This window comes from Coregonus lavaretus, assembly GCF_964263955.1.
Source record: "Coregonus lavaretus genome assembly, chromosome: 17".
NCBI classification, from domain to species: domain Eukaryota; kingdom Metazoa; phylum Chordata; class Actinopteri; order Salmoniformes; family Salmonidae; genus Coregonus; species Coregonus lavaretus.
Window position 1 is genome coordinate 25,082,181 of NC_140004.1, and position 12,109 is coordinate 25,094,289.

Below are 12,109 nucleotides of genomic sequence, written 5' to 3' on the forward strand. Positions count from 1 at the left end.
TGAACGATCGTGACAGAAGATCCCACCAATCCTGGATCAAGCAGCGTGACGAGGAGAGAGGATGGACTTGGGAGGAGATGAGCGAGAGTCTGGCAAGAGGGATGGAGGCCATGATCACGGGGGAGAGACAATCCCCCAAAAAAATTAGGGGGGGGCTCACGCCGTGGACGACGAGGCAGCAGGAGGCGGCGATAGAGCGGTTCAGCTGTTTAGCAGAGGAGGACACCAGATTAGGGGGGTCATTGGTTCAGAGGGAGCAGAAGGAAAGTGTAGAGGCACGGCGAGAGGAGCTGGTTAGGCAGCAGAAGGAGTGGGGGTTAATGAAGGAACCCAGTCCCGCTCCTCGCACCAATCAAGTGGTGCGTGTCGCCAGTCCGGTCCGGCCCGTTCCTGCTTCCCGCACTAAGCCAGTGGTGTGTGTTCCCAGTACGGTTCGGCCCGTTCCTGCTCCTCGCATCAAGCCAGTGGTGCACGTCGCCAGCCCGGTCCGGCCTGTTCCTGTCCCTCGCACCAAGTCCGTGGTGCGCGTCGCCAGCCCGGTCCGACCTGTTCCTGTCCCTCGCACCAAGTCAGTGGTGCTCGTCGCCAGCCCGGCCCGGCCCGTTCCTGCTCGTCGCACCAAGCCAGTGGTGCGTGTCGTCAGCCCAGTCCGGCCCGTTCCTGCTCCCCGCACCAAGCCAGTGGTGCGTGTGTCCAGTCCGGCACGGCCCGTGCCTGTTCCACCGGTGCCAGGTCCGGCACCGGTCAGCTGCTCCACTCCGGAGCCAGAGCAATCCGCTCCACCGGGGTCCAGTCCAGCTCCGGTCAGCGGCTCCACCCCGGAGCCAGAGCAGTCCGCTCCACCGGTGCCTGATCCAGCTCCGGTCAGCGGCTCCACCCCGGAGCCAGAGCAGTTCGATCCACCGTCGTCGGGTCCAGCTCCAGTCAGCGGTTCCAGTCCAGACCCAGACGTCAGCCCCTCTCCAGGTTCGGGGTCTCCCATACCAGGGTCCAGACAGGGCTTGGTACTTCGTGGGAGGAAGGAGAGGGGAAGCAGCGTGCCGAGGTCCAGACCAGACCAGGGGCGCAACGGGGAGGTGGAGAGTAAGAGGTGGTCACACCCGGAGCCGGATCCGGGGGGGGGGGGGGGGGGTACTGTCACGCCCTGACTCTGAGGACTTGTATTTGTTGAGTCAGGGTGTGTATATTTCGTGTTGTTTATTTCGATGGTGATATGTTCTAGTATGTCTATTTCTATGTTGGCCGGTGTGGTTCCCAATCAGGGGCAGCTGTCGCTCGTTGTCTCTGATTGGGGACCATACTTAGGCAGCCTTTTGGCACCTGTTAGTTGTGGGATCTTGTTCCGTGTAAGGTATGTTGTGTGTATGCTACCTTGGACTTCACGTTTCGTTTGTTGTTTAGTCGTTAATAAATATGAATGCATATCACGCTGCGCCTTGGTCCTTCTCGTTCATGAACGATCGTGACAGACACAAGTTGTTTGCTTAGCTACATGCCGAATGGATAGGCCAATGCTACCTTCACATAGCTTATCTTAAATTACATTATGTTTACTGATCATAAAAAGCATGCAGTTACTTTCTGAATAACTATGATATAGAGCTAAATGTGTACAATTGTTTTGCATGGAATAATCGGAAATTAGTCATTCTGATGTGCTCTTCAAGAGGTGATCATATTACAACCAAATAATTGTAACATTTATTTGACAATCCCTTGAGAACAGCATGCAGTTGTCAATGGTTTTAGCGGGGCTGGAAGTCTCCTAGCCCCCCAGAAGGCAAATCGAACGCTCTTCACCTTATTGTGATGTTTTATTGATAATGACCTATAGAAATGCATTTATTAATGTCTACATTCATTTTTGCCACATTTAATCTATTACAGACACCTTAATGTATACTTTTTAATTATATTATGTGAGCTAAACATTTAAAATATATATATATATATATATATATATGGGACGGACACTGGTTGAGTAACTGTTATGGGCTTCATTGATAAGAATCACCTCTGCATGAAGCAATCCATAAATGAATGTAAAAACATTTTCCTTAAAGTATCATTTTTAGAGATTACTAATGTTACCGTCCCCACTACAACAACAAAAATACTGAAATACATGTAATTTTGTCCTTGAAACATTTTATTGAAATACTGTAGAACACCATTTATTCCTAGGGAGGACTGCTCCTAATGGGGAGTGCCAATATGTCCGACCAGTGGCTTCAAATCCTCGCAATGGCCAATACATAGCATTAACAATCCAGGGTTCATATACATCATTGGTCTGGACACTCACTGATTATATAGAGGGACAAAGTGGGGTGCAAAGTCGCTAAATTAGCAACTCTGCTCACGACACGTCATCATACTGTAACGCATGCGCACGTCGTGATCCTCGGGCGTCAAGGCTCGATAGCAGGACCGCAAACTCCATGATGCAATACTGGCCAAATGTTGGGTGATCTGGTTGGGTGACAATAAACCAGGAATTTCCATTGCACAACATGGCACGACATGGTTTGGTTTGTATTGGAATAGATTTTTATTTTTCACTGATTTAGACATAATTCCAAGATTATTTTCTTATCGGATGCAATCTCCTTAGAGATCACATGCGAAAAAGAGGAAGGGTTTTTCCCTCCGAAAATATCTAAGTGGATTGGTGACACTAGATGTGATTTTTACCTATCCACTCCACTTAGCCTACATACATACAGTAAAGGCATGATGATAATAGAATACGATATTACATAACGAGGCAATAAGCACAACTCCCATACCTAAAAGTGTTATGCTTGACTCCCCTGTGCAACCTGGACACAGGGGTAGACATAATATAATTCGAAGATAACGTTTTTGTTATTTTTCTCAGAGCTGTGTGTATGGGGGAATGCCAGCTCTCTGTTCTCCCTGATGCAACACGGGGCTGGTGTTGAGGCAGAGGGGAACGTGGCTGTGCCATTGTGTCTCAGGCACATACCAGACAATCTCTCTCAAAAAATGCTTTGTCACTCTGACTGGGGCAGCTGATATGAAGCAGGATGTTTGGATTAACACATGGCTTGATAATAATAGGATCGCAGTTGACTCATTGTCCCTCCTCTGCTCCTATCATATGACAACGAGTGAATGAGAAAAGTATCAAACTAAAGATGATGTTGCAGATTCCTTTCAGATTTAATATGCCCTGCTAGTAACTAAACACATGTTTTACAGATCCCTTTTGCTGGTACAGATTCTGTTTGGTTTTCACTCGCACTGTACTTCACTCGCACTGTACTTTTTGCTCCTAAATTGGGATGAGTAACTCATTTCTGGCATGGTAGATGTTTATCGCTGTAATGCATGGCATTGAATGAGGGAGGGGTACCACTTTTGCTGTTGACTTCTAATCACTAATATACACTGAGTGTACAAAACTTTAGGAGCACCTTCCTAATATTGAGTTGCACCCCCTTTTGCCCTCAGAACAGCCTCAATTCGTCAGGGCATGGACTCTACATTTTACATGTTATATACTGTACATGCTGACAGATTTAATGTGGCCCAGCAATCAATACTAGTGACAATGACTCCACCAGTGAATGAAAGCTGTGCTGGGTGAGTTGAGTGCAATGTCTACAATTATTTATTTTTCATCTCTCTCTTGTTATGTCACTGATCTGACATGAACATGAGTGGATGTCCATTTAGAGTGCACCAAGTGCCCCCACTTTCTGACAGTAACACATTACATACAATATCTACCAGACAATAAAGTGCAACTAAACCTTTTGAAAATCATTGATGAATATGAATTCAAGATGAAGTGGACTGAAATAGGTGTTGATGCTCATTTTGGGGTGCCGGCACTCATTACATTTTAGAGGCAATATTCTATAAGAGGTTCCAGAACAGTCAATCAGTAGCACATTTGAGGTGCACACCGGTTCAAGCATGGTTTTTAAAAGACCTAAAACAGCCATCCAAAATGCGATTTACAGTTCTACCAACCGTTGCAATGATTAGGGACAAACATGCCCGGAAGCAATCTGATAAACCTGAAAATAAGTTTATGACAAAGTAAAATGGACGATGGAGGATCCCGCGTAGGCTGAGCGTGTTATCACTTGCATAACTGAATTTCGGGATTCACAAAAAGCCCCCATTTCACCATTCCCCTTCAGGCTAGATTGATCTGCTCAGTCTCTCCGTTTTGTAACTTAATCAAAAGCCCTGGCTTTGAACATTGGGTACCTTTTTGAGGGCAGATAACATTAACAATGTCTGTGCATGGACTGATTTGCCGTGGCTTTAACTGTAGAGTGGTACAGTTTGGTTTAAAAAAGAACTGAGAAGCTGCACATTTCATAGCTGGACCTTGATCAGCTGTTTGACCAACCTGTTTCTAAATTCGAAAGATTTGATGCCAAATAGAATGCCATAAATCTGCAGTTTACAGTGTAAAAAACAACAACAGTGAAATTAGAAAAATCCCCATCATTGCTTAATGCAAATAAATGTACCGTGCACATCAAAATCATACATACTTTTACCAAATTTAGTAAATTATATACAATATTATAGCCTACAAAACAAGACTTTACTCCTTGCTTTACCGTTTGTGTTTTTTTTATACCTCCTGCCCCTGAACATTTCTCTTTGTGACTGGTTACTCAGCTTGTAAACTATAGACAGCTATGGGCTGTACTAAAGACTGTTGACCTATTTTGCCATTCATTTATTTATGTGAAACTGCACATTCACCATGAATTTGATGTGACACACACAGTTCTCTGCTTTCAACTATGTTTGACGATACAGATACATTTATTCCACCAATACAGGCAATTTATGTAGCTACAGGAAAACTCTGTGGCAATATTGTGGCCTAATTAATGTAGTTTCCCTAAATTGGTGAAGCAAAAAGTGCATATATAAATAAACAACGGCTGATGCAATCGAACACCACAATGATGACTCGATTACACGAGAAGTAGAATGAGGAAGCACCCGATACCCAAAACAGTTGCTGTCCGTACACCCACATTGTCGATGGTGGTCTTGTCTCGAAGGGATACATCTTTTGTCAGAAATTGACTTTCCGTAGCAGGTTTAGGAGAACTTACGGAACAGGTTAGGATAATTAATGTAGCGGGTTGGGAGGAATAGGTTAGGGTTAGGAAAGGGTTAGCTAAAATGTACAAAAACAACTTTTGACGTCAATTCGACAAAAGCAGTATCCCATCTAGACATGATCGTCAATGGTTGGTTCCACCCCCCTGTATGGTCAAACGCTCCCTACGGTGACGTCTCTGAATTTGTGAATAAATACTCGAGCGCCACGACCGAAAGATCGTGAATACATGGCATGAACTGACTGAGGTGAAGTCGCAGGAGGACACGAGAAACTAGTTATTAAAAGCCACATAATTTAGCTAGCTACGACATTACTTTATTTTATCTGCCAAACGAAGAACGCTAACAATGATGAACGGACAGATGAACGGTTTTCATAACTCCCTTATTGATGAGGACTGCTTCCTATTCACCTCGGAGTCAGTAGGAGAAGGACACCCTGGTAAGAACTAACTAGATACAAATACACCCTATAATAATAAATACTTATGACTTGGCTTAGTACCTATTTATTTAGATATAGGTAACTAACGTTAGCTTGCGAGCACACACATGCAAATCGGTGGTGCTTAGCCTAGCTTGCTAGCTAGCTAACATGCTTAGCTAACTACCTGCAGATCAAACCACGCCATAAGCATCTTGCATAAAAGCCGCATGTGAGGCCCAACTGCATGGTTCTTGGTTTATTAACCAGCTAGCTACTTTGCTGAGCGTTGTTAACATGCCCTTTATTGGACAATAATATCCGTCCTAGGGATTGAGGCGCTTAAAAACGATGTGTATATACTCGAGTCGTCATAAGTATGCCTAATTCAATAGCGCGTTTGCCCGGGCCGAGCCATATAGATCTCGAAGATTCGGACTAGTTTGCGCGCGAGCTCTCGGGGTACGCTATCTATACTAGCGTTTTGTTGCTATGTAAGGATCTCTAAATATACTTTATTAAGTGTTCCATCCCTTGTCTCGACGGTTCGTAGTTTACCTTTAGATATCCCAACAAATAAGAGCGTTTTTTATTTTATTTATTTACACACGAACCCGCGGAAATGGTGCCGGGTTTAGCCCCATTGCACGGCTACGAGTACAAGGTGTTCCCCGCTTCAGCCTCTCCCACCATCACCATAATCCTGAGAGATGGTACAGCATGTGTACAACTAGAACTGCAGTCAATATCCAAACAGAAGAACACTTCAATTATTCCCATCAGTGTCATTTAAGTCATTTAGCAGACGCTCTGACTTAGTGAGTGCATACATTTTCATACTGGCCCCCCGTGGGAAACGAACCCACAACCCTGGCGTTGCAAGCGCCATGCTCTACCAACTGAGCTACAGGGGACTACACACGATTTACACGCTCTGTTCACGCAACCAACGTTGTACAAATGTCTGTAGGCTTGTGAACTAGAGGTGCCAACTGTGTTCTTCCCCATTTTTATATAGATAAGATTTGCGACCAGATCAGTGATGCAGTGCTTGACGCCCATCTCAAGCAGGATCCTGATGCCAAAGTTGCTTGTGGTAAGAAAAAGCACCTCCTTTGTATGATGCAATTTCTAGCTGCCCTGGAGTCAGCTGTGACCACAACAATGAAAGCACCTCATTCAACTCTTGATGCTGCATCTTCATGTGTAGTAGGCCTATATTATGGCACCAGTCCCCTGAGTTTTTGCCAGATGAGTATTGATTGATATGTGTCCTCTGAAAGGATATGGTTATAATGTACTCTTCCCCTTCCACCTTTATCAGAGACTGTTGCTAAGACTGGGATGATCCTGCTGGCAGGTGAGGTGACGTCGCGTGCTACAGTGGACTATCAGAAGGTTGTTCGCGACACCATCCGCCACATCGGATACGATGACTCCTCCAAAGGTTTTGACTATAAGACCTGCAACGTGCTGGTGGCCCTAGAGCAGCAATCTCCAGACATCGCCCAGGGTGTTCATATCGACCGCAATGAGGAGGACGTAGGGGCAGGGGACCAGGTATGTGTTGTGCAGAGGACCGCTGCAGTAGCAATGTTAGCTGTGCATTTATTTAACATTTACATTTTAGTCATTTAGCAGACGCTCTTATCCAGAGCGACTTACAGTTAGTGAGTGCATACATAGGTAATTTTTTAAAAATGTATACTGTTAAAATTGGAGCTTTCCTTTCTGATGTAACAGTTATACGTTTTCTATCCTCAGGGCCTGATGTTTGGGTATGCCACTGATGAGACTGAGGAGTGCATGCCCCTCACTATTATGCTCGCCCACAAGCTCAACGCTAAGATGGCTGAACTGCGTCGCAATGGCACCCTGCCCTGGCTCCGGCCTGACTCCAAGACCCAGGTAAGCAGCCAGTGTGTAATTGATAGGCGGTTTACATTAGGTTAACTTGAGGAAATGTCTGTAAAACTGGTTTGTCCTAGTTTATTTATCACACCATCAGATGAGTGCAATATTACTTTTCTTATTCAATCTTTCCAACCTGGTTGCGGCCAGCTGTAACTCCAGCATTGAACTAGTTTTAATCCATGCCTGCTGTTGTACAACCCTGCTGACGTTCTCTCTGTGTGTAGGTGACCGTTCAGTACCGCCAGGACCGTGGCGCCATGCTGCCAGTGCGTGTCCACACCATTGTGGTCTCTGTGCAGCATGATGAGGACATCTGCCTGGATGAGATGCGTGACGCTCTGAAGGAGAAGATTGTCAAGGCTGTCGTGCCCTGCATTTACCTGGATGACGACACCATCTATCACATGCAGCCCAGCGGACGCTTCGTCATTGGAGGCCCACAGGTGAGACTAAGGGGTGGAGGTAGGACTGGGCATCTAGGACCTGGGACTCTGAGCTTGAAAGGGGGGGGAAGCTAAAGTATATTTAATGGATGAGCTTGTTTAACTGATCACATCTTTTTACAATGATATTTGATTCCATATTTATTTTACTGCTGTTAGAAATATGTCTGGGTAAAGGAATGACCATGAACTATTCATCCTTTCCCTTGCAGGGTGACGCTGGCCTGACGGGCCGTAAGATAATTGTTGACACTTATGGCGGCTGGGGGGCCCATGGTGGAGGAGCCTTCTCAGGGAAGGACTACACTAAGGTGGACCGCTCTGCTGCCTACGCTGCCCGCTGGGTGGCCAAGTCTCTGGTGAAGGCGGAGCTGTGCAAGAGGGTCCTGGTTCAGGTGAGGGCACGGTGATATTGATACGCCTCATGCACATAAATCACAGGAGCAAAGGGGTGCCACAAGATTAAACTTAAAGTCTGCTGTATGTTTATTCTTCATGCATCTATGCTACATCAGGTTGCCTATGCCATCGGAGTGGCCCACCCCCTCTCAATCTCCATTTTCCACTATGGCACATCCCAGAAGAGTGAGAGGGAGCTGCTGGACATCGTCAAGAAGAACTTTGACCTTCGTCCTGGTGTCATTGTCAGGTAAAGTATATTCCTCTGACGCTGTGTGCCTCTATCCGAATCTCCCTCATGTTACTCACACTTCCGGTCTTTCGGTTCTGCCTAAACTGTCACAGCCAGTGTTCAGAGATGGCTCTAACCCTTTACTGAATGATTTGCAGTGTGATTACTGTCGTACCGTTTACTGCTCTGCTGCTTTCTGTTTGGCTTTGTGTCAATCAGGGCTTGTGATCAGTTTGCCAACCCTTGCTTTAAATGCCAGTACAGTATGTAATGTTAAAGCTTGGAGGGTTGAGGTCTGTTCTGCTAGATTGCATGTTTAATTACCCAGCATGAGGAAAGGTTTCCTGCTCCCATCCAATTGGAAGGTCATAGGGTTCTCAGACCTTGTTAAAGTTCAATGCCATTTATAAATGGGATCAGTGTGCTTTCCATCTCCAAGCTGCAGTCCCTACACTGCTCAAGGATGAGTTGATTGGCAGGGTAAGTGTCGACGCTTCACTCACCCCTCTTTTTACAAGCTGGCCTAATGAACCTTTCTGATCATGGTTTTCTTGCTGTGGCTCGACACTCCCTATTGGCTGATTTGAGCGTCATGGCTGTGAGTGTTGCTCTGAGGTCATTTTCTGTGACGGGCCTCTAAAATGAATCGATTGTGTATTCCAGGGAGCTGGAGCTGAAGAAGCCAATGTATCAGAGGACCGCTGCCTACGGCCACTTTGGCCGGGAATCCTTCCCATGGGAGGTGCCCAAAAAGCTCAAATACTAAACCTGTCAAGCTTTTTTCTCCCAGGCCTGTTGGTGTATACTACAGAGAAGCCTACATGGTCTCGGGGTGAAAGGCCCTTAAAAACCCCTTCCCTCTTAATGGCATATTAAAACCCGATCTACCCCTCAATGCACCCCCCAACCCCCCTTTCTAATTCTGCTCTGTCATCTGTACTGTCTTTTTGCTGTTAGTAGTATAAGCTCTAACATTCTCAAAATATTTCAGAAAAGTAATGTTGAGAGAATAAAAGGGTGTTAGCTAGCTACCCGATAATCACTGAAATGTGCACCCTGTGCTTCATTGTCCCCTTTGAGGAGGTCCTGAAGTACCCTGGTCTTCCATTGATGTCCCTCACACTACAACTCCTAGCCCCTGCCCAGCCTTAATAAGGAACTGTAAATACTGCAGTTTGGTTATCTGGGCTTAGCTGTCCTTATACTTAATCAGCTTGGAAATGTTTTGCTACCGTTAAGTCTAATGACTTACCAAGGCTACACATTTATATAATGTTCATTTACTGGTGCTACGGATGTAAGGGACACCGCTCGACGCAAACAGTTTAGGGAAGCCGTATTTGTATTTATTAGGGATCCCCAGCAGCTGCTCTTCCTGGGGTCCCCCCCCCAATCTTTCCTTTTAGTGTAGACTTTTCTTTGTTAGTCTGGTATTGAGGCACCCCTCATCCTTCTCCCTCCCTTTTTCAAGCTTTCTCTTCCCTTATCCTTATGGAGGATATAAAAAGGGCACGATTTTAAGGGTCAGTGGTTGCTGTTTTTCAAAAATGCTATGCATTGCATGCTGAGTAACAAACACAAATCTTTATTGTCAAGTTCTTGAATAAGCGCAGTAAAGTCTCGGATGCCCCTGCAGATGTCTGTGCTGTTTTCTGACGTAATACAGAAAAGTCAGAAGCTGCTATGTCACTGCGAAGGTCTGTAGGGATGTTTGATTTTATACTTGATTGTTTAAAATATCTCATTGGATTGTCTTATTAATACTGATGTTTCAATTTTAAACAAACCCTTCAAAAGGTAGTGTAATTTCCTTCTGTTTTTTTATTTATATTTTATAAAAAATTGTTTAAGGTCAAGGCAAGCCTTCCTTGGGTATTGGTGGCAGGTGTAGCTACAAAGAAACCATCATTTTTATCCTGAAGAAGAGCAGTCTTTGCCACAATGCATAGCTCTTACTACTAGCAAACAATATAAAACAAACCATTTTGAGTATTTATTTGTTCTCTGAAACTTGGCGTGGCTACAGAAGCCAATGGATTCAGAAGGCAGCTTAAAAACAAGGTTTTAATCACATTTTGACTTGACTGAATGCCGTAACTAAGTTACATTTTCAGTGTTTCTCTCGTGGTTCCAAAGTGTCATACAGAAAAGCTTTGGTCTGCTTCCACAGGGAACTGTCACTGGCTGATGTGATGAGTATGTTGCTATTTTGACCCGCAGATTATTTTGGGTGAGAATTGTATTAACCATACAAGTCTACTGTTCTCCTAACTCCCCCACCTTATCCTTACATTAAGAGATGGCAAAGTTTGGCTGGTGTTGTACAGAGAAACCAGCCTTGTTTACAAGCTGTCTCTTGTTTGTATGGGTAGGGTTTCCCTTGCCACTTTGGTTTTGTTTCCTGTTACCGCTCGGAGCCTAGTCTGCCGGCTACTGTGAGTAAAAGTGCCTTTTCTATTTCCTCCCCCCAATCCCTGTACTGAACCCCTTTCTCCCCTCCTGTTCTCTATCAACATGCGTCTGACATCCTGAGGAACAGGTAGCTTGTCTCAATTCTGTCTTCAGAGGTTGGATACTGATTCCTCATGTCAAAGATCTGAAATAAATGGCTACTTTCCTTCATGAAGCATGTTTCTGGTGTCTCATTCATTGTCAGTTTTGGGTTTTTACTGTAGTATTTGAAAAGGAAATTTGCATTCATTAAATGTCACATTATTGTTTGACCAGTGGTTCCACTAAAAGTCATAAGTAGCTAATGGTATTATTAGACGGGTCGGTCGTGGTGAATATAAATGTAAGTAAAACATTTTTAATTTGCCGTAATCCCATGTGTTTCTGGGTATTTAAGCCATGGAGAACACCTGTTCCATAACTGATTATGCAGCACAGAGCTGTTAACCTGAAATGCCCTCTGGACACTACTGCTCTTTTATGTAATGGTAGTATCTTGCCTTAAGGTGATCCCAACCAAGACCCAAGTCCCCGACACTTTGTTATGGTGGCTGTGCCAGGGTGTCGTTTCCCCAACAGTGACTCGTTAGGATGACTATTTAGTCAACAAGCCAGAGTAAATATTATGGTGAGAAATTACACATCCTGTATAGTGGTTTTAGTGTACCAGCTTGACTTAACACTTGTATGTGTGTAATGGACACTGTTGGTGATTTTACATACTAAACTTAAAATATGACACACCCAATGCTTTTCTCCATGAGTATCTTTCATACTTAGACAAATTGATTAATCCAGGATCAAGTTGAAGGGCAAACAATCTTCTGGATAAGAGCTTTTCTTGCGCTCTTTAGTTAAGAATTTCGACCCTTGGGTACATCCCAGTGGGTAGGCTGCAGAAAGGAATTCGCCCACACCCTCTGGTGTTCGTAAACCAATCACCTCACAGAATGCATACACACCTCCTTGGCCAACTGACAACATAAATAATTCCTTCAGGCAGGGTGTACAGTAAGGTTCCCATGAAATCATTATTTGTTTTACCTACAGGTGTGTAGCAACTGATAATGTAATCGCTGCTAATAATCTAAACTTTTGCATTTATGTAATAAATACTGA

At 44.6% G+C, this 12,109-nt stretch overlaps 1 protein-coding gene across 2 annotated transcripts; it reads left to right on the forward strand.

Annotated features, from left to right (window-relative positions):
* Positions 1–5,346: 5,346 nt before the first annotated feature.
* Positions 5,347–11,165, forward strand: LOC311145191 (S-adenosylmethionine synthase; the record flags this gene model as incomplete). Of its 2 annotated transcripts, XM_084181401.1 has the most annotated exons (8): positions 5,347–5,569; positions 6,570–6,647; positions 6,876–7,111; positions 7,316–7,459; positions 7,690–7,908; positions 8,121–8,303; positions 8,424–8,557; positions 9,203–11,165. In XM_084181401.1, the coding sequence occupies exons 1-8, from the start codon at positions 5,476–5,478 to the stop codon at positions 9,303–9,305; spliced, it is 1,191 nt and encodes a 396-aa protein (XP_084037527.1). In that variant the 5' UTR covers positions 5,347–5,475. The 2 variants fall into 2 exon arrangements, with proteins under 2 accessions (XP_084037527.1, XP_084037528.1); XM_084181402.1 differs by lacking the exon at positions 9,203–11,165 and having other exon boundaries at positions 5,387–5,569; positions 8,424–8,561.
* Between the last annotated feature and the right edge of the window lie 944 nt (positions 11,166–12,109).